The 21,390-nt window shown below is 37.3% G+C and overlaps 1 protein-coding gene across 2 annotated transcripts in view; it reads left to right on the top strand.

Annotated features, from left to right (window-relative positions):
- Positions 1 to 21,390, top strand: part of LOC131431937 (signal-induced proliferation-associated 1-like protein 1) — a 202,678-nt gene that overhangs the window by 31,247 nt on the left and 150,041 nt on the right. Inside the window, exon 3 of one of the 2 annotated variants that reach the window (XM_058597912.1) lies at positions 14,091 to 14,169. The exons of the other annotated variant lie outside the window; for it this stretch is intronic. Within the exon in view, the coding sequence (XP_058453895.1) occupies positions 14,113 to 14,169 (57 nt within the window). The 5' untranslated portion in view covers positions 14,091 to 14,112. The remainder of the gene's footprint in view (positions 1 to 14,090; positions 14,170 to 21,390) is intronic. 2 annotated transcript variants of the gene reach the window in all.

The raw sequence follows: 21,390 nt of genomic DNA, 5'->3' as shown, positions 1-21,390 counted from the left end.
CAGGAGAGGTACCTCAATGAATCAAACCCATTCATGTACGTTTGTGGACCTTAAACACACACACACACAGAAACGAGCATAGGCTTCTTCTTTGAATTTTGGTTGTTCACTACGAAAAAATGTTTGATAAAACAAGCAAAACCCGTGGGAATGAATGGGCATAGACTTTCTGCAACATTGTGATGGTCAGTGCGTCAAAGAGCTAGTTGAGTAACTGAATTGTTCGAACGAACTGTTTTTTTTTCTTCCGAGATAAGCGTTATTTGACCTTAAGGTTGATTTCCGGTGATCCGGGCTTATCGCTCTTATGGAATTATAATTGGAGTTTTATTGGTTGTTGAATATATTTATAGTCTATCATCGTGCCGGGGTTGTAAACACATTCCTCACGGGCACTTCAAGCATCTGCTGCTGTAGAATATACGAAACAGCACAATTCAATCACCGTCGGGAAGTGATAAGTGGTTTTTTTTAAAGACGCTTTGGAAATTGCTAACAAGGAAGTTTGAGTGGGCTTTTAATTTCTGATTCTTTTAGTTTGAAAGATTTATTCGAATGAGCCGAAAATTTTATGTCATATTTTACCTTTTTCATCTAAAATTTAAGTGTGTCAAACACTACAAAATAAGTCTTCAGAAAATATAATACACAGAAAAAGAAGTGAATAATTTTGAACCATGTTTATTTTTGTTAAGAACAAACCTCTAACCAAAAACCGCTGCCATTTCGCAATGGTTCAGAATCTGTCAATTTTTATGGCTGCGCCCTGTTGTTTACAATCTTCTCTAACCACTTGCGCAGTTGTTTATTCGTTTTCATTAGTTTGTTTCGAAATGCGTGGACTTTCAGCAGAACAACGTCGAAAAATTGTGTACAAATGGTGCACAGAACGCGGACTGTCACTGAGAAAGATAGCAAAAATGGAAGCAGTAAGTGAAAAAGCCGTGCGAAATGCAGTCAGGAAGTTCGGTGAGGATAACACCTTTGAGGATAAACCGAAAACGGGTCGAATAAACGGTCATGCTAACCCTCAGTTGGATAAACGTATACTGAAGGCGTTCGATCAAAAACAAAAAAAAGGTTTCAGTTCGGGATGTGGCCAAAAAAGTGGGCACTTCGAAGTCAAATGTTCTTCGTGCTAAGAACGTTTGAATCTTCGAACCTATAAGAAGCAGGAACAATCAAAACGTAGCCCGAAACAAGAAGCATAGATCAGGCCGAGGGTTTCGAAAGCTGTACAATACGATTCTACCTAGAAATATGAATTGTATAATCATGGACGACGAAACCTACGTGAAACTCGATTACAAATGCTTGACGGGACCACAATATTAAACGGTGCGAGAAGGGCAAGTGCTAAACCAGTCCGAGACGTCGATTGAAGTCGAATAATTTGGTAAGAAAGTTATGGTCTGGCAAGCAATTTGTAGCTGCGGTAAGATTTCGAAACCCTTCATCACCACTGCTTCAATGAACAGCGAAATATACATCAAGGAATGTTTATGAAAACCACTTCTACCCCATGATTCGAAGCCACAAGGATCCTGTTGTCTTCTGGGCAGATCTTGCCTGAAACGTCCAGATCTGGTGTAATCTCAAAAAATTATTCAAAAAAAAAACGACTTTGAGACTTTGGGCGAAAAAAAAAAACGAAATTTGGAGATTTCCGAAATCGATTTTTTTTCGTCGATGCTAAATGTGGAAATGCATGAAACGTCGAAATCTGGATGATCTAAAAAAATTCTACGTGTCAGAGAGTTGACTTAAAAAAATCGGAATAAAACAAGAAAACCCGATAACTTTGAAAATTCGCATAACAGTCCGAAATCCGCGGACTCACTTTTCATCGCCAATAACAATACGTCGGAAAAAAACCGTTTCTGTTATACCTAAGGCTCGGATCCGTACTGTATTTTACAGTATTGTACTGTATTTTGGACCCAAATACTGCGTACTGTTTTTCACTCTAAAATGTACTGTATTTTTCTTTGTACTGTATTTTGCCATTCAAAAGTACTGTTTTTTCAAACAGAGATAAATAAATACATAATTTTATTCCTTTGACGCTTTGAATTTTGGTGTACCGAAAATAGTTTATGTTCCGTGGTAATAAAAAATAATACCTGATATCAAGTGATATGCGGATATACTTGATAATTGATAATATCTCATACAATTTGATGTCAACGCATATCACAATCACATAGCGAATATAAATATATGCAAACAGCCAGGGATTCATCTGTGAATCTAGCATCTCTGAACACAGAGAACGGTGAATTCGATCGTTCCACGACAGAAGGGCATATTTTCAAATGAGAGCTTCTCTTTGTTTACGTTCTTTTTAATTATTGCTGCGCTTTTATAGAAATTTTCTCAGTTTCTGATAATATTCGAAAGATTAAGGATTTTGCTTGAGACTAATGGGAAGTGTTAATAATCGTCAAATATTAAATCAATCTGGTATTTTGCGAGTCGCCAAATAAACAAAGAGAATCTGTCATTTATAGCTTGGCCCTTTTTGTGAGACGATAGTATTGTTCATGACAACATAACAGAGATGCCAGATATTTTCATAGAAAATCTGTATTACGTTGAATGAAAAATCTGTATATATGTATAATGTTATTCCAACATTTGTTGGTTTTGTAATGAGAAATTCAATAATATACGACGAAATTAAATGTTGGCAAATTTTCATCAACAATCAGAATCAACAAAACACAATTTCGTTGATGTGGGATCTAAGCGCTCAACTTCAAATACCAACACCATTTCAAGGTTTTCCGATCAGTTTGTGATTTGCCCATTGATTACGAAACTTTTTTCTCGTCTCGAACTCCAATTTTTTGTGAAATCTGTATAAATCTGTATTAAGTTTAGGAAATCTGTATTCTGTATGAAATCTGTATGCGCATGTTATAATCTGTATAATACAGGTCTGTATAAATGGCATCTCTGCAACATAACGAATGGAAATGTCAAAAAAATTGTCGCTCTACTTTTCGTCATATTCTGTTCCTGTCAATTTAGCGTATCACACTTTATAGAGAAATAAAGACATACTTGCTATCTGCAGATTTTTTTTTCGGATATACAGACTTTTGCAACCCTATCTGAAGATATTTAAAATTTTTACCTGGTATCTTTGGTCTGTTCATTGTTTATTCTAGTTCAAAGTGCGTTGATTTACAACAGAAAAGAAATGTCTCCACCAAAAAAGAAAGAACACGTTAAATCAGAATATTGATGACGTCACGGCGATTGAAGTCGCAAATGTGTACTGTAAAACGTACTGTTTTTTGAAGCCGATGTACTGCATTTTTTTTGTTTTTCTGTAAAATGTACTGTATTTCAAGAAGAAAAAATCCGAGCGTTAGTTATACCGTTGAAGCAGTTGTACGCACGTAAATAAGTTCGGTGTCCCTTGGTTTCAATTCATACGGCACCCAATTGCCTACCTTTTGAATCCCAAGCAATTCCCATTGCTTTTCAACGTTTCGAGCGATTTTGCAAGTTCTTCTTGCGTTTGCGACGGGTCTTGATCGAGCAATTCCTCAAATTCTGTATCTTCAAACTTTGGTCTCAGTCCGGCTCGTTGTTCGTTGGGCGTGATCCAAAAGAAAATTGTCGCTTTTAAGCCATGCTAATCACTTCCAATACGGTCGCTTAGCTAAAACAAGCGCACCATCTGCTTCCACCAAAAACAGGATGACTTTCGGAGGCTGTTTTCCTCATATTGAAATAACTATCCGCACCATTATTCGTCACAAAACTGGAAACTGTCATAATAAAAAACGGAATTGTTATTCACGCTCCAGCTAAATGACTGATTCTAAAACTGTATGACTGTGGCCGGAGTAGAATGTAGTACAACAAGATTTTTCAATAACATAATCAAATTACACTATCACATAAAATAATGAAGTCGAGTGTTTCAAATTGCCGAGCCTGTGGAACGAACATTGACAAACATTAAGTGGAATAATGTATTAAAACAGCACGTAACACTTCATTAATTCATTTTCTAACGATCAACCAGTAGCCGTAACATTTCGTCACAGCTAGTAAACTAATTTTATTTACAATGCAGTCGCATCAGAATATGAAAGTGAAGAAAACTAATCACATCATTTTGGTTAAACTATGTTTCCCCTCTCTCCATTAAGGCACGGCGGAGATAATTAAACTTAGGAAAAAAAACTGCTCAATTTTCACCGAAATTGGTTATTGTTCGAAACAATAGACCCCCGGCGGACTGCTGATAAAAAAAACATACACTCTTCACACAGAGCTCCCCAGGGGCGATTACGCAAAACTACGCCTGTCAGCATCTGCATTCCTATAGCAGCCTGATCTCGGTTTTTGGTCATCCGATGTCCGACTTTTCACCGAGATAAATTATCTTTTCCCCTTGGGTGCTGCCAATTTATCGTTGGTCTCTCGTTGTCGGCTTTCCGACTCCGGGTACGGTTGAATGAAACTTGTTCATCGCCCCGTGCGCAAACTAAAACGTAAAATGCCACTATCACCAAAAATTGAGTTCGATAAGGCTCCATAAAAACTTTCTATAAAACAGCTGTGACTTTCCTGTTAAGTATCCTTTGTTGCATTGGCAGCAGCAGCTGCTTTCAATGTGTGTAAATTGCACTAACGGATAGGGAAGCTGCTTATCTTTTGCAAGCCGAAAATGAACCCAAGGCTACGAAAGAAAGATAGAGACGGAGAAAAAAAAGGTAAAACCTTTCGTAAACACTTTTATTTACCCATCGGTCCTAATCCGAAGCGCCAAAGCCATAAATCATAGACCAATAATAGCTAGGAATAATTATGCGGTTAACATTTATTGGTCGAGGCGCTTCTTTCGGTATTTCAGTCAGGGTAGTGTGTCTTAGAACTGTTAACAATTCAAATTAACTAATTACTACCAGTGTCGGGTCCACAAACCGAGAAAAACAACATAGCGCCAGCCAGCCAGCCTCTCATAACATAAATATATGAATTTTTAAACAGCCAGTTTTACCTTGGATGGCAAAATAAGCACGGGGTTTCCCACACAGCTGTTAGGCTCTGTAGTCCCTCGGAAGGTAAGTTATGGCGTTAAACCACGCACAACTCGAGTAGTTTTCGTGGTGCGAAAACTTTTTTGTCAGCACTGGAATGACATGGGAAACTGTGCACAGTTTGCTAGAGTAATTATGCTTTCTGCTGTACAAGGTAATTGAATTTAATGTGTAAATTTTCTTTGAATACATAATGAATAGTCATTTCGGATTTCGAAGGATCTCGATGGATCAAAAGGAAAAAAACTTTTCTCTGTAGAAGACTCGCTTTCCACTACTTCACTGATTGTTATTATTCAAAAGAATAGAGGAATCAAAGGATGTAAAGCCGAAAACTGCAGTATAATACTAGGGGTGACTGCAGGCAAACAAACACTAGAGATAAAGTTTTGAGTTTACTTCGAGGGGAAGTCAATCCTCACCTCCACAACATGATAAAATACATCCGGACTCATTCAACTCCCTGCAGCAGACGTGTAGCAATGGGTAAACTTCGGATAAGCGTCCCGTGAAGTGAGTAGATACTCCATCCCTTATCGCCGCCATTATGCAAATTGTCAATAACACAAATGCATCACTTCGAAGGAGACGCGGGCCCCGGAAGGATCACTCCGGAAATCGCATACTGCACACTGCACCACTTTAATCTACCGAAGTGCGTTGTCCTCATTCCCGGGGATCCGGAGAGCGAAGAACGCGTTGTTCCGCGAAAAAAAAAGTCACGTACATTCCGTTCTGATGGAAACCACTTCATCCAAGGAGGCGGCGAACGCGCGTCTCATCAGGTTTGAACAGAACTGTCAGAGCGACGAAGCGTCACTTTTCATCATGTGCATATTTCATATCCCTTCGGCTTCGGACCGGGAATCGCAATCATACCGTGTGGGATGGACTTTTCCTATCCATTTTCGAACACCACATGCAAGTGTCTGCTACCGTAACGAATTTCCATCAGTTGCTGAAGTTGCTCTTCGACTAAACGTAGAACCGTGATGAGACGATGATTAAAATAAAAATAAAGACGTTCGCAGATGAAATTCGAGATGTGTATGAAAATACGAAACCCCTTCGCGTCTGATGAAAACCGGCTGGTGGAATTCACGTCCGTTCGTTCCACCGATGGACCACCGCAGCGTGTTTGTAGTCGGCCCAGCTGTCGGCTTGAGAGCATTGGAAATTTGTGTGCACGTTGTTTGTGAGGTAATGAGGTCACTGGTAAACTGGTGAGTTCCCGAGTTATCGGGCTCTTACCGTGGAGAGCACTGCGGTACAGTTATTCGATACGATTTTAAATACGCTAGTTACAAATATGTTTTGAATTGAATTGTCGAAAAGTTATCAAGAACTGGACAATTAGGAATTCCTTCGCGATGAACAAACCAAATAAATGATGTCATGAGCAAACTTGAATTTTTTTTCCCTCAAACTACTTATCATGAAACTTAAACTGGTCTCTCGAGATCAGTGTGCTTGAGGATAAATTATGTTCGCAAAAATTTATCGTGACTAAGCAGAATTTGTTCCCGTCGTATGAGCGATAGGCATTTTGCGTCTACTCAATGCTTCACTGGGGGACCTGAATGCGTTTGCTTCCGGCTAATTTACTGTACCTAGTTAACTTCCGTGTGTTCTTTTACTGACATCGTATACGTAGTAAGGAGTGTATCGAAAATAAGCTATCCACAAATTTTCCTTTCAAATTATGATACAAAACGATATTTTATTCAAACTATAAATTGATCCTTTATTGTACGAGGTTAAACTTGAGCATAATGAAAACCGGATCAAATTTAAGCTATTCCTTCACGAATTTTCGAACTTTTGATCGAACGCTCTTCATCAAGTACCGGACAAGTGTTGCATCGCCTTTTTTTGGACGCATGAGCCCACATTTTTTTGAACTCCTGTATGTTCCCAACTGCCTTACCAGTCTTCTTGTAGACCCTCTTCACGATTGCCCAGTAACGTTCGATGGGTCGAAGCTAAGGGCAATTTGGTGGATTGATATTCTTCTCAATGAAATTTATACCCTTTCCCGCAAGTCAATTGAGAGTGATTTTGGCATAGTGAGCCGACGCTAAATCCGGCCAAAACAGTGGAGGTGTGCTATGCTTCTTATAAAAAGGTAGCAATCTCTTCTGGAGACACTCAGATCGATAGATTTCTGCATTAATAGTTGACTTCAAACCACAAGAACATATTGCTTGCCATACCTGTACCTTTCGACCGAATTTCTCCACTTGAATCGACCTGTCCGCATCACTCACATCCTCCCCAATGACGACAGTAAAGTATTGTGGACCTGGAAGGGTTTTTGAGTCCTTTTTTACATAAGTCTCATCGTCCATCAAAAAAGAAACATCCGGATACTGCAAAAGTTGGAAGAACCGGATTTACTGCCTCTTTTTTCCTCCAAAGAATAGTGTTCCCCAAACTTATTAATGATGGTTTTAACACTGGCATGATGAATTCCAAATCGCTTCGCCAATTTTTGCATAGTCATACCCTTCTCTCTTTGCCATGTGTCCAGAACCTTAATTTTCACTTCCTTTTCAAAAGGCGACATTTTGAAAATGCAGAATTTCAACCGCACAAACAAGTAAACAAACGAAAGCTGACAGCCAAACACACAGTTTGCTGTGATCGGAGCATAAAAACCATCACAAATACATGCGTACAACGCAAATGTATGTAGATAGCTTATTTTCGATACACTTCTTAACAAGAGTGAAACATTCGCCGCACTGAAATTAGAGTGAGTTCTCCATTTAGAGTTATTCTTCACTACATTCGATGCTTCCGGAACAGGGAATGGGGGACCAGTAGTGCTGAATTAGGTTTATAAGCCCACAAACTAAAAAGTTCAGAAAACTAAAAGAAATGATCAGTCGGTTTTATGGGATTTGTACCTGTTTTTGCCATTGTTTGTAAAAAAATACTCATGAAATTAAAAATTTTCCACTTATCGCGCTCTAGTTCCGAAACCGGAAGTCGGATGTTGATGAAATGTTGTAGAATTTTTTTTTAATAACTTCAAGACCTTTCGTTTGAATCTTATGCCTTTCTTGTTTTTAGCGCTGCACTAGTGTGGTGTAGCAACGACTATACTCGCTCTAATCAAGGCATTCTTTCCAACCTTCCACCGGTATAGTGCCACCGTTGAAAACGAAAACACTGTTAGTTAGTAAAAATTGGTTTTAGCTATTTCCGAGAAAATTGCGTGCCCATTGTTTCCTTAAATTTCACATATTACCCTGGAAATCCGAAACCGGAAGTCGGATCCAAGTAAAATTTAATATCAGGTTACCTTTCATTTGAATCTAAGGTTGTGAAAATCGATTCAGTCATCTCCGAGAGAAGTGAGTGCATATATTTTCCTATTTTTGGTACATATCACCCTGTATCTTTGGAATGTCTTTTTATACTGTCATGCAACGGAACGGCGTAGAGGAGCATTAAAGATGAAAAAAATCCAAGTTTTCCAAAAAGTATTTCGTTTGGCAGGCAATATGCAGCTGTGGTCGGAACAAGCAAAAGTTTCATCACTAACGAAACGCTAAACAAGAAAATATACCGTGAAGAATGCCTAAAGAAGCGATTGTTACCATTTCTACGCAGCCAGAACACTGTCTCGCTATTCTGGTTTGATTCGGCATCTTTTCACTACGCCAAAGATGTTTTGGAGTAGTGTAAAGCAAATGGAGTCCTTGTTGTACTTAAGGAAGCAGATTGGGCTCTCAGGAAGAGAGAAAACTCTCTAAATATAAGCAACAAGCTACAACCAGGATGACTTTTATCGTATCAAAGAACGCTCTCTAGTAACTCTTCACACGATTCAATCAGTGCCATCAAAGAGAGACGGATATCATCGCAGCAACAAAAAACCGGCATTGTTCATTTAACATAGAATGGACACCAGTGCGAGAGCGAATTTCTCTCGATGACCTGTCCGAGAATCAAAGGTTAGCACGCTGCTGTGAGGATTCTCTCTGAAGCAACAAACCGTCGTTTATTCTCGTTTCGTGATCCGATTCTATACAAGCAGTTGATGATTGCGATAGAATCATTTTACTATTGCCGCTTATTCTAACTATGTGCATATAACCTTTGTATAAGTTTTGTCTATGAAAATATCTGTGAATGCTCCACGCAAGGGTTTTTAAATATTGCAACCTAGTATGTTGTCAACTTGCGATTCTCTCTTCGGAAATTCCACACAACTTTTGCTCACATTGTGGCGCTCCTGGTGGACGGATTTGGAAGTTCTTGGCGCCCACGTGTCGGGAATTTTGTCAGTTTCACGTATGATTTTTGACATTCCGCAAATCGAATGTACTTTGTAAACAATCAACATGGAAGCCAAAAGAAGGGAAAAAAATTGTGCACAGTTATTTGGAAAATTCATTGTGGTTTGCATCTAGGCTAGCTAAACAGTTGAAATTGCCCAGAAATACCGTATGGCGCGTTATCAAACGGTATAAGAAAACATTGACGACGATTCGGAAGCCTCAAGCCAATTGTCGGAGTGGAACTGTCGACCGGAAACTGCGTGGTAAGATTTTGAAGACGATTATAAGTAATCCTAATCTGTCGGACCGTGATTTGGCCAGAAAATTCGGTGCTGCCCATGGTACCGTGAGGAGAACTCGACTCCGGAAAAGAATCAAGTCGTATCGAGCTAGCAAACAGCCAAATCGGACCATAAAACAGGATAGTGTGATCAAAATTCGTACTCGGAAACTATGTGCTGACCAAGTTCGACGGGTGTCGACGATGAAACCTATGTCAAGGCTGACTTCGGGCAAATCCCAGGTCAAAAATTTTACTTGGCAACGGCTCGGGGGGATGTTCCAGCCAAATTTAAATTTGTTTTTGCCGACAAATTTGCAAGAAAATTTATGATTTGGCAGGGCATTTGCAACTGGGGCAAAAAAAACGAAAGTTTTCGTTACAAATAAGACAATGACATCGGAACCATACAAAAAGGAGTGTCTCTAAACACGAATTTTGCCGTTCAGTCGATCCCACGACCATCCCGTAATGTTTTGGCCAGATTTGGCAAGCTGTCATTACAGCAGAGAAAGGGGTCCAGTTTGTTCCGAAAAATCTTAACCCACCCAACTGTCCCCAGTTCCGTCCTATTGAGAAATACTGGGCAATCATGAAGAGGAGACTCAAGGCAAAGGGAAAGGTTTGTGAAAGACATCAATCAGATGACGTCCTGGTGGAATAAGATAGCTAAACCGATGGACGAAGAAGGTGTGCGCCGCCTAATGAGCCGTGTTACAGGAAAAATTCAAAAATTCCTTCGAAACCGCGACGAATATTTTTATCCGTATTTTTTCTTAAAAGTATGAAGAAAACGCTACATTTGCATGAAAAAAGATCTTGAATTCAATAATAAATAACCGAAATACAGGCAATTGTCTTTGCTCCAATTCTATCTGAAGCAAGCTTTATATCTTGATTTCAGCATTTAAACGATCCAACTACGCTATGTAGTACTCGCTATTGATTGTATTTCCTTTCTTAAGATAATCGATGAAGATTATACCATGTGCATCCTGTAATACTAAAGCCACAACTTTCCCCGCTGACTTTTGTGCCTTTAGATGCTTCGGACGAGGTTCACCGACTGCAACCCACTAAGATGATACTTGTTTTGATTCCGGAGTGATCCATGTGATGGATCCATGTTTCATCCATTATCATATGTCGACGCAAAAAAAATCTGATTTATCATTTGTAAACATGATCAAGCACTACTCTGAATCATCAACACGCTGTTTGCTTTTGATTTACTGTGAGTAAACGCGGCACCCACATTGAAAAGAGCTTTCCGATGTTCAAATGTTCATGCTTAAGATATCTTTACGGTCTCAGCTATCTCACGTAATTTCAATTTACTATTAGGTATAACTAATTGATGGACGTTTTTGTTGTTTTATGGATCAACCACCTGTGCCTGTACAATTGCTTTTCAGTTCTGCAATTCAATAACAAGTGGTTCTTTTCGACGGAACAGAGTTCGAATAACACTTTTGAAGCCGTTGCTCATCTTGTACAGTATATTTTTCCACCAAGATGTAATGATAAATTCAGGTTTTGATGCAATGGTGCGGATTTCGTGCGAATTTCAAAAAACCATCATTCCACATTTGTGAATCATTTGTTCGAACAAAACATATTCTTGAAGCTTGTGAGTTTTATAAAACTCTAAAAAATTAAAGATGGGCGAACATTCCAGCAATTGGTTGAGCTGGCCGAATAGGTGAATTTTCAACTAAAATTTACTAGATAGCGGTTCTAGCAAATGTTTTCTTCAGTGGACAAATTTCGAATCTATGTTCTTCGATCTCGAGTAATGCTAGTTGCTCTTTCAACAGAGCTGTTACCAGGAATTACAAAAACTTTTCGATATATGCACGGGTAAAAATCGATTGCCGGTACCAGGATTTTTTGAATCGAAATCGCATTCTTAAAGCAAAATTTGCACGACAGGCTTGCAAAGCGAAGTATGCTAAGAAAAGAAACAAAGAGGTTCTGGGATTCCACCCGTGGTGATAAGAAATTGTTCTAATAGTTTCTTGGTTCCACTATACGACATTTTCAATTGTTCTTTACGTTCTGGAACTCCACCTGAAATATGTAAGAAATCCTAAGTGAACAAGGGTACAGTATCCAATTATCGTGGAATTGCTGTTTTGTGCGCTGTATCGAAGCTGTTTAAAATTATAGTTCTGGATTTTATAGCACATAGTTGCTCTGACTACATATTTGAGACTCAGCTTGGATTCATGCCAAAGCTTTCAACTCCCCCTGCTGCGTTCGACGAAATCAATCATCAAATTTGAATCTCTAAGTTAAGTAGACTGGGCTTATACGAATCATTTTTTAATTGGCTTCGATCATATCTAACTAGTAATGAAACGATAGTGAAAATAGGAGCCTCACAACCTCACCATGTGCTGTTACCTCTGGAGTTCCGCAAGGAAGTCGCCTTGGACCGTTCATAATTTTATTGTATATCAACGATCTACATTTTTCGATCAAGTGTATAAAACTATCGTTCGCCGATGACTTTCATATTCCAACATGGTTTAAATGCCACTAAATGCTCCGTCATCTCTTTTAGTAGCAAAAAGTCTGTATTCAAGTTCGATTGTAATTTTCCGCAAACTGTTCTCGAACGCGCATCGTCTGTTAAGGATCTGGGTGTTCTGCAAACAAAGTTAAATTTTAAAGAGCACATAGAGCTTTGACATTCGACGTCGTAATTTTCCTATTTTTTTTTCTTCTGATTCACTATGTTAGAACTAATTATGGATATAACGAGCCCATTGCTAGCATGTGCCGCATATTTAACAAATGTTTCAGTTCTTTCGACTTTCATTCATCACGTAATGTTATCAAGAAATCGTTTCTTATGTTACTGTCTCATTAGATTTAGTTACTATGGAAGCACTAGATTTAAGGAAATTTCGCATTTGGATGATTTTAATCTATTGATGCAAAAGATGAGGAGGTTTTATGCCTGTTGGAGAACAAGTTTGCCAGAAACTAATTCCAGTGGGCTTTTTCCTGATCCAAATAAAAGAATAAAATATGAGGAGGAAAAGAAAGACTTTCAGAGTAAAATCGGACAACAGAAGAAGGCGCTATTACAATTGAAAATGATTTTAAAAAGCGTAAATCAAATCATCCTGATGTGGTCTACCTAAAAATTCTTCTTACCAAGAAGAAACTGTTTGCCGAGCACGAAGATGTTGAAGCAAAAAAAATGTTTGGCTTCTTTCAAAATCACAATTGCAAGCATTTTTATTTTTACTGTGACATTTTCCGTACATCGGAGAGTATTAATTAACTTAGGACATCAAAAAAGACGGAGAATAAAAATAAAATCGTTTTCATGGGGTTTCTCGAAGTGACGTGTTGTATGCGGACTTATTTCTTATGTTTATATGACAAACTTATGCAGATTTATAGATGATATTCAAGTGGATTTTAAAGTTCTGCGGAAAGTAACACCTGCATAAAAATAGTTGTCTAACGCTTCGCTCAAATATCGCGCGTTTTAGTTTTCGATTTCGCGCGAATTTCACGCGTTTTGATTTTAAAAATTTTCCGTAACAACCCTGAATATGTTTTTGTTTTTTTATGCTAATCCAATATTCTGGAGAGCAACAATAATTGGCTAATGTTCTAACTTTCAAATGATTGGCTTACATTTGCTGCAACCATTGAAAAACTTGTTTAATACAAAACATCTCGAACTAATGTTTTCTGCTTCTGCGGTTTTAATGGGTGTAGCGAAGCAAAGCTTGCGATTACACAAAATAAGAAATATTTCCAAATCAAAGCAGTCGGTGCTCAGAGTCAACAATAAATACGCGTTGTACCGTTCTAATTCTTTTTTTTCTCATTTTGATCGAGTTGAATAGCTTGTGACACAGCGAATAGCTAACAAGGTTGCTTGTCTGCTTCATTCTATCAATCCGTAGATTGAAACACCGATGTAATAAATTGTATTGAAAATGGCCACGTTTGCAGTGAGCTAGCTTTGATTCTGTACTGGAACGATAAATGCAATACCGATAAAGGTATTATTGCTATTTCTGAACGACACGGAACAATCCCAGATATGCCGCTGCCGATCGAAATATCAGCGTTACGACGTGCTTTCTTGACTATAATTAATAATGTGTCGCAACGTGAAGCATATCACATGATTCCAATGCATTGTTGCAAGTTCTTTTCTCTAGTTGTGCAGTGTGTACTTGAAACAGACACCCACACACACACACACAAACTAGCGTAAGTAAGTTCACGTGTTTTTCCAACGCGTCGTTCGAGTCTATTTATAGTTGGGAGCTGAATTGGAATACACTTGACATGAGTGATATGCGGATTTAGTTGAATCATTGATAAGTGCAAATCTTTTATTTTAATCTTAATCCTTAATTTCAGACAAAGTAACAACTCAAGCTAATTTTGTGTTTTCCTTTCTTTTTCATTTCTTCATTTTAGGTAAGTGGTACACCATCTTTGCATGTATCATAGGACCAGAGCATCCTCCGTTCATTACCCGATCACTAAGAAGACCAAGGTAAACTATCCATGATCAGTTTTGTCATTACTCTGGCGTCTGGGCGTATTTTGCTGTGGTTTCCTATCATCTAGCTATCGTGTTTCGTCATCTATTTTTCTTCATCCTGTTTCACTTCAAATCCTTTCGGAATCTTCTCTTCGTATCTCGCGTTTTATTTTTTCAATCTTTTGGCTTGGTCTTCTTTCTGACAATTTTTTCTTACCTTTGTGTATGTCTTAAAGATATGATTTCCGTTCGGCGCTAACTAGTTCGGTAGATGTCATGCATGGTCTAGTAGATTTTTTTTTCTCTTTGTTTCTATACAGAGCCTCCATCTTTCCATCGCGTAGATCTTCCTTAGCGCTAGCCAATACAAATAATAATAAACATAATAAAAAGGGAGCGGCCGTCCAAAAAAAAACTACGACCAGCATTTCCGTTCTGGGTTTTCTTTTCTTTTCGTGTATTCGCAATTGCAATTCGAAAGGAAGCCACTCGTGCTTATAATGTGCTGGCGGCACCTGCAGGTTTTTGTTTTTTGGTTGTTGAAGCCGAATAGGTAGCTTGAAAGAGATCACATATTCCTGATGTAAAGGAAACCGAAATCCGATCAAGCCGCTATCGGAATCGATGAATTTTGTGTGGTTTCTTCATGTCGGGATTTTTTTTTCGTCTTAATCCGATTGGAATTTTCTGTTGAGATTGGATTGCATTGTGTGAAACTAGGTTGATGGTTGTGGAATGAATCACTGACTAGTTTTCAAAAGATTCAAATCAGCTCGCAATGCTGGAATAATTTTTCAAAACCGGAATAATCAACACACATTTTCAATAGGGTCATAAATAATAAAATTCCAAACAGCCAATGGTAACTGCTGTCCAGAAGCCGTTATGAAATTCACCCCGTCTGGTATAGAAAGAACTGACCTAGTTTCATCGTAGTTGGCGGTGACTACTCTGTTGGCGAATACTGAAAAAAAAAACATTTCCATAGCCATTGCACAGTGGCCCGAAACGGGAAATTAGCGGGACAAAAATATTTTCGCTATCAAATTTTTTTTTTGTAGTTAGTGTCTTCACAAAAGTTGTTTGTTTTCAACTGGCGCATCTTTTGATGTAAGAGATCATAAGGGTGGTCCATGTTTGGATTTAAATCTGAATTCTAACTTTCTTAATTGAATTTAATTAAATTATTGTACCCCACAGCAAAATTGTAGTACATTTTATTTTAAGCAACTTTTCTGAAGAAGTCATCTTCCTACCTCTTCAATTGATCAAGTTACAATCTAAGTCCATTTTTCGGAGTTAGAGTTCTCAAAAATCAACAGTTTTACGAGAAAATTTTCTTTCGAAGATTGAATTTTTCATTTCAAATTAAATTAAATAAATTTTTTTAAATCTATTTTCATTGACAAATAGTGCCATCATGATTCCATTCACTGAGTTATATGGTATCCCTGGGGAAATTCATGAACACGATTGAAACAAAAATCATCCAGTAAAACCCATAAAGCAAGAACGAAAATGTGTTACTAAAAACAAAAGTTGTTTTAACCTTTCGTGAATATCGTGACAGTACTAAGCCCAACATCGACACTACATATTGTGTGGCGTAATTAACAATAATAACTATCGAAAAATATTTTTTTTAGAGTGGTAATGTTTAGTTAAAACTAAACAATTCAAAGTTTGACGGATTGAAAGTTTTTTGAATTTATTTTGCACTGAAAACAGTGTTATTTTTGATAACGACAAACTGCTCGATTGTCAAATGTTAAACTTAAAGTTAAAATAATTCGCGAGATGGTTCACAGTCTTAATGTTACTAGATATACTTAATAAGTAGTGGAGATGAATTTTGTTTTCTAACAAGATATTTATGTTGAATGTTAGTTTAGTTATATCGTTAAATTTGAAAGTTCACCAGGAGGTGTCATCAATTCTCAGTTATTACTGATACAAAAGCGGTTATGAGATACAATGATTCTCAAACGAATAGGAAACGATGTTTTCCGCAAATTCGCACTTCAACAATGCTACACATTTACTTTTTTCGAATCTGACTTGCTTGACTAAGCTGAGCCTTCCAGGAATGAGTAGACGAAAAAGTGACAAAATCATGATTGGATGAAACTTTGCACATGGATTCAGTATGGCAAACCATAAGTTTTGAACCGATTGAGAGGTCAATCCGACTCACGACTGATTTTAGAAAAAGGGCGTATGTATTTTTGCATTGCCTTTTTCAATTCGTTGTAACTCGGAAACCGTCGATTGTACAAAAATGGCGTTCAGGAAGAAGTTGTAGGGAATCGATTGGGCACTCTAAAAAAATATACACCGAAAAATTTATTTGATTTTTGATAATTTCTCAATAATTACAAAATAGTCCGAAAAAGTTAAATAAAAAAAAGCATGGTTTTAATTTTTTTTGATAATTTTTATTTTAAAGCTGTTATTAAAACCTACAGATTGATGGCTATCCAATCCGTGCCTTTTGAAAAATGAAGAAGTTACAGCTAGAAAAATTTACAGATATATTTGAAATTTCAAGTTCTCGGTGAAAGATAATCATTTAAACAGTAGAATATTATTCTACATGTTAAAGGCAATAAATTTGTTCATGATATCCTTTCTTCTAAAAGTAGCTGCTCTTGAGATACTTGGATATTTAATTATAACAACTTTTTTTATATTTCCCTGAATTTTTTATTTGCTTGCTATATCTACAATTATAACATGTACATGAATAATTCTTAATTATATTTAAGGTTTTATTTATGTCTGACGGAGCTGCCTCGCAGTACAAAAACACGGGATAGCTATCAATCTGTAGGTTTTAATAACAGCTTTAAAATAAAAATTATGAAAAATATTAAAATCATGCTTTTTTTTATTTAACTTGTCCGGATTATTTTGTAATTATTGAGAAAAAAATCAAAAAAATTTTTCAGTGTATATTTTTTAGAGTGCCCTATTGATTCCCTACAACTTCTTCCTGGACGTCGTTTTTGTACGATTAACGGTTTCCGAATTACAACAAGAAGAACTTGATCATTTGCATGCACCCGTAAACTGTTTTAGCTGTAACTTCTTCATTTTTCAAAAGGCACGGAGGGGATAGCCATCAATCTGTAGGTTTTAATAACAGCTTTAAAAAATTAAAACCCTGATTTTTTTATTTATTTTTTTTCGGATTATTTTGTAATTATTGAGAAAAAAAATCAAAATATTTTTTCAGTGCATATTTTTTTTAGAGTGCCCAATCGATTCCCTACAACTTCTTCCTGAACGCAATTTTTGTACAAATAACCGTTGCCGAGTTACAACGATTTGAAAAAGGTAATTTTCGTGATATGCAAAAATACATACGCCCTTTTTAAAATTCAGTCGTGAGTCGGATTGACCTCTCAATCGGTTCTAAACTTATGGTTTGCCATACTGAAACCATGTGCAAAGTTTCATCCAAATCGGAGAAGGTCGAGTCTGATGATCTGCTAAGCATTTCTGGAATTGCTCAGCTGATAAAAAAATAATTCTGGCTCGGTTGACTGATTTCCGCAATAAATAATAAATTTGGAATAGTAATTGTGAATAAAAATAATGAGACTACGTAGACTTTGCACATACCCCCGTCAACCTTCTAATAAAAATTTTTCAACAAATGCCAGATCGATAAAAACTAATCTCGTACGGTTTCTGAAGGGTCATAAAATAAGGAAAGTTCTAAGAGAAATACGGGAGGGTGTTATTTTTTTTAACTCATTTAAATTAGTGTTCAAAAAATCGAAAAAGTCATATAACTCTTTAACGCCTGAACGTAGCAACATCAACAAAACGATGGTTTCTAATGTGCCCTATAAGTGTCTCATACATATTTTTTTCGAAAAATGATAAACAAGAAAACTACAACCGAAAATAGATTTTTCGCCCTACAATTTCAATTAATTTATTCTCAAAATGACTGACTCGGTTCAATTTCAATGATTGGGAGTATTAAATACAGTTTTATACCGTTGTTCCGAACTAGTAGGCTATGGCGTTGCTATCAACAGACATTTTCACTAGCTTGACCACCGTTCAAACAACCAGCTGCAAACTAAAAAAACCTCTTTTAATCCACCCAGTGGTGTAATGATGCCTTTCCTTATATTACTTATATTATCAAAAACATCACTAGACGATTCCGTCAAATTTATTTTTTGAAACTTGAATAAAATCAAAAACTTTCTTCGGTATAAACTACCATCACCTTTTCGATTTGTAAACAGTTATGTCAAGTTAATAAAGATTTAAATGTAGCAACTCTGCACGCTATAGAAAATTGAACAAAGCACGCTGTGTGCTAGGCGAGTGCGTTTTCTTCTTCTTCTTCCGTACCAGTACGTACCGATGCGTACCGATTTTGCATTATTTTGTATTACAGTTTGAAAGTTTTGATACTCATTGCCCTATAATTTCGGAACCGGAAGTCGGATGAAGTTGCTGAGAAATCGAAGTGAGTTCCGTTTTTGGACTTTTCTTCACTATTATCGGTGCGTTCGGAAGCGGAAACCGGGCACTAGTAGTACCAAAGTAGATTTATATATCCACCAACTAACGAGGTCTGTCAACTAGATGAATTTACCGGTAAATTTCATAAAAATTTGCACCTTGTTTTGCCATCACTTGTAGAAAATTCACATGAAATTGAAAATTTTTACTAATCGCGCTGTAATTCCGGAACCGGAAATCGGATCTGGATCATTTTCTCGGGGACTTTTTAAACAATTTCAAGACCTTTCATTTGCGTCTTAGTTTCTAAAAATCGGTGAGAAATTTCCGAGAAAATTGAATGCTTATTTTCTCATGGATTTGCACATATTGCCTTGTGATTCCGGAACCGGAAGTCGGATCGGAATAAAATACAATAGCGATCTATGGGACCGTAAGACCTTTCATTTGAATCTGAGTTTGTGAACATCGACTCAGCCATCTCTGAGAAAATCGAGTGACATTATTTGTCACATACACACACACACACACACACACACACACACACACACACACACATACACACACACACATACACATACACATTTGCTCAGTTCGTCGAGCTAAGTCGAATGGTATATGACATTCAAAAGTCTGGTTTCACAGTGAGAAAGGCAAAACAAAAACGAAAAAAATTTTCGAATTATACCGAGACGTCTGTGACATTGTGCAATCTTTCTCATTTTTCGGGACACAACTGCAAAACGGCACACAATGAGTTCTGCTTCTTTCGACGATAACAAATTTCAAATTTACAGTGAGAAAATATGAGCATGAGCCACCTTACTTTCACTTCGAAAAATTGATGTAACTCGATTAAATGAAGAGTTAAGAAAATTACTTCTTCAGCAAAGCTCCTTAAAATAAAATTTCCTTCAACTTTGCTGTGGGTGCAATCATTTTTACATTCAATTAGGAAAGTTAGAACTCAGATTTTAATCCAAACATGGACCACCGTAATGATATTTTACATCAAAAGATGCCCCAGTTGAATACAAAGACACTAACTACAAAAAAATAATATTCAATTGCGAAAGTATTTTGTCCCGCTAATTTCCCATTTCAGACCACTGTGCATTGGTAGCAATCTGTTCGAGTGCCACATAAGGAAACAGCCATAAATGCCGGCAATTTACATTTCTCATTCGGTTTGGGATATCAGTTTTGTTTACTGCTGAGGACGGACTCATGCACCACTGGTGGCTTCATTTTTTCCATATATTTGATAGATTAGGTTTTTCGAAAAAAATTACAACCCTATCAGAATACCAGATGTGAAATAAATTAATAGTTCCTTATTCGATTTGCCCCCTTCCCTTGGACTGCGGAAATCTCCTCGGGAAGTCTCCAACGTTACGATTGACCGGAATGATGGTGTGTCGAAAAAATTTCGAGGGGGCGGTCGGTTGATTCATGACTCGAATGTTTGTTTATTTGTTTGTGTCAAAAAAAGTGACGACGCGTATAAGTAAGACGAAGCATGTCATGACTTGGAAGCTGAATACAAATGGACAGTAGCAGAGCATCGCGTTTCATTTTTGACATGAATCGTTTTGCCTATTTAATTTTGTGAGGTGGCGAACTGTCTTGTCAACCCATGAAGGGTTCTCAGTCAGGCAGATAATAGTTTAGCTGTCACATTTCGGTGCGGAAGTTGACCTTTTGTTTTGACAGATCCTAACTTTTGTATGATTTTATACTATCAATTGTGGCAAACTGAGCATAAGATGAGTAACTTGTTAAAATTAAAACCTCAAACTTTGACGAATGACTAAATTGAATTGTAGTTTTTTTTTCGTTGCTTCATAAATTCAATTAACCCAGAAACGAGTTCGCATATTCTAGGGAAGAGGGGTAGGCTTACGTACCAGTTCTGCAGACTTGTTTTGTTTTGCTTTGGGCGGGAAATCTAAGGTCTCGAAGCCATTCAGATATCTTGGGAATCAACCAGTTCGGCGGTCCCACCATTGTACTGTTTACTCACTAGAGCTACAATAGGTCATGTTGTGGTTGCGGAAATTACTTCTGTGGCACGCGAATAACCTGTTTAACCTTTTTTTTCTACTGTTGTTTATCTAAGACGGTTGACTCGGAAGTGGTATTTTTGCACCTGTTACATGCTTGATTGTGGTACTACCTGCATTCCGGTCATTTTAACCACTTCCATAACTCGGATATATCGAAGAGCTATTGTTTTGTAACAAGCAGAGAACCTTTTACCCATGTTGATCTTGTAGATTCTAGTTTTGGGGGATTGAAACTCGATTCTAAAACGATCGATCATGAACGCATGTACCAATTCATGCGTTCATGATCGATGGGAATTGAATTAACATTAACAATCTTCAAGATCTGACAATTATTAAAATAGTTTCTTTGTTTCAGTGTCTTAGTAGAATGCTTCATACCACGTTCACACTACGAGTTAATACGAGTTTTAACACTGATTTCATGTTTTAAACGAAGTAATACTATGTTCACACTATGAGTTAAAACAGGTTTTAACTCTGGTTTCATGTTTTAAGCGAAATAACATGTTTTACTTTTGCGTTATTTCATATTCAGAAACGTCACATTAAAACATGTTTTCCCGAAATAACATGATATAATTGTCAGTAAAGCACAACCCTGCTAGCATTTTCTTCACTTTTCGACTATGTCAATTGACAAGCTGTTCAACAACGGCAGTTTTCCATCAAAGTAGCC

This window comes from Malaya genurostris, chromosome 2, assembly GCF_030247185.1.
Source record: "Malaya genurostris strain Urasoe2022 chromosome 2, Malgen_1.1, whole genome shotgun sequence".
Taxonomy (NCBI): Eukaryota; Metazoa; Arthropoda; class Insecta; order Diptera; family Culicidae; genus Malaya; species Malaya genurostris.
The sequence above is the reverse complement of the archived record's forward strand: the minus strand, read 5'-3'. Positions and strand labels throughout refer to the sequence as shown.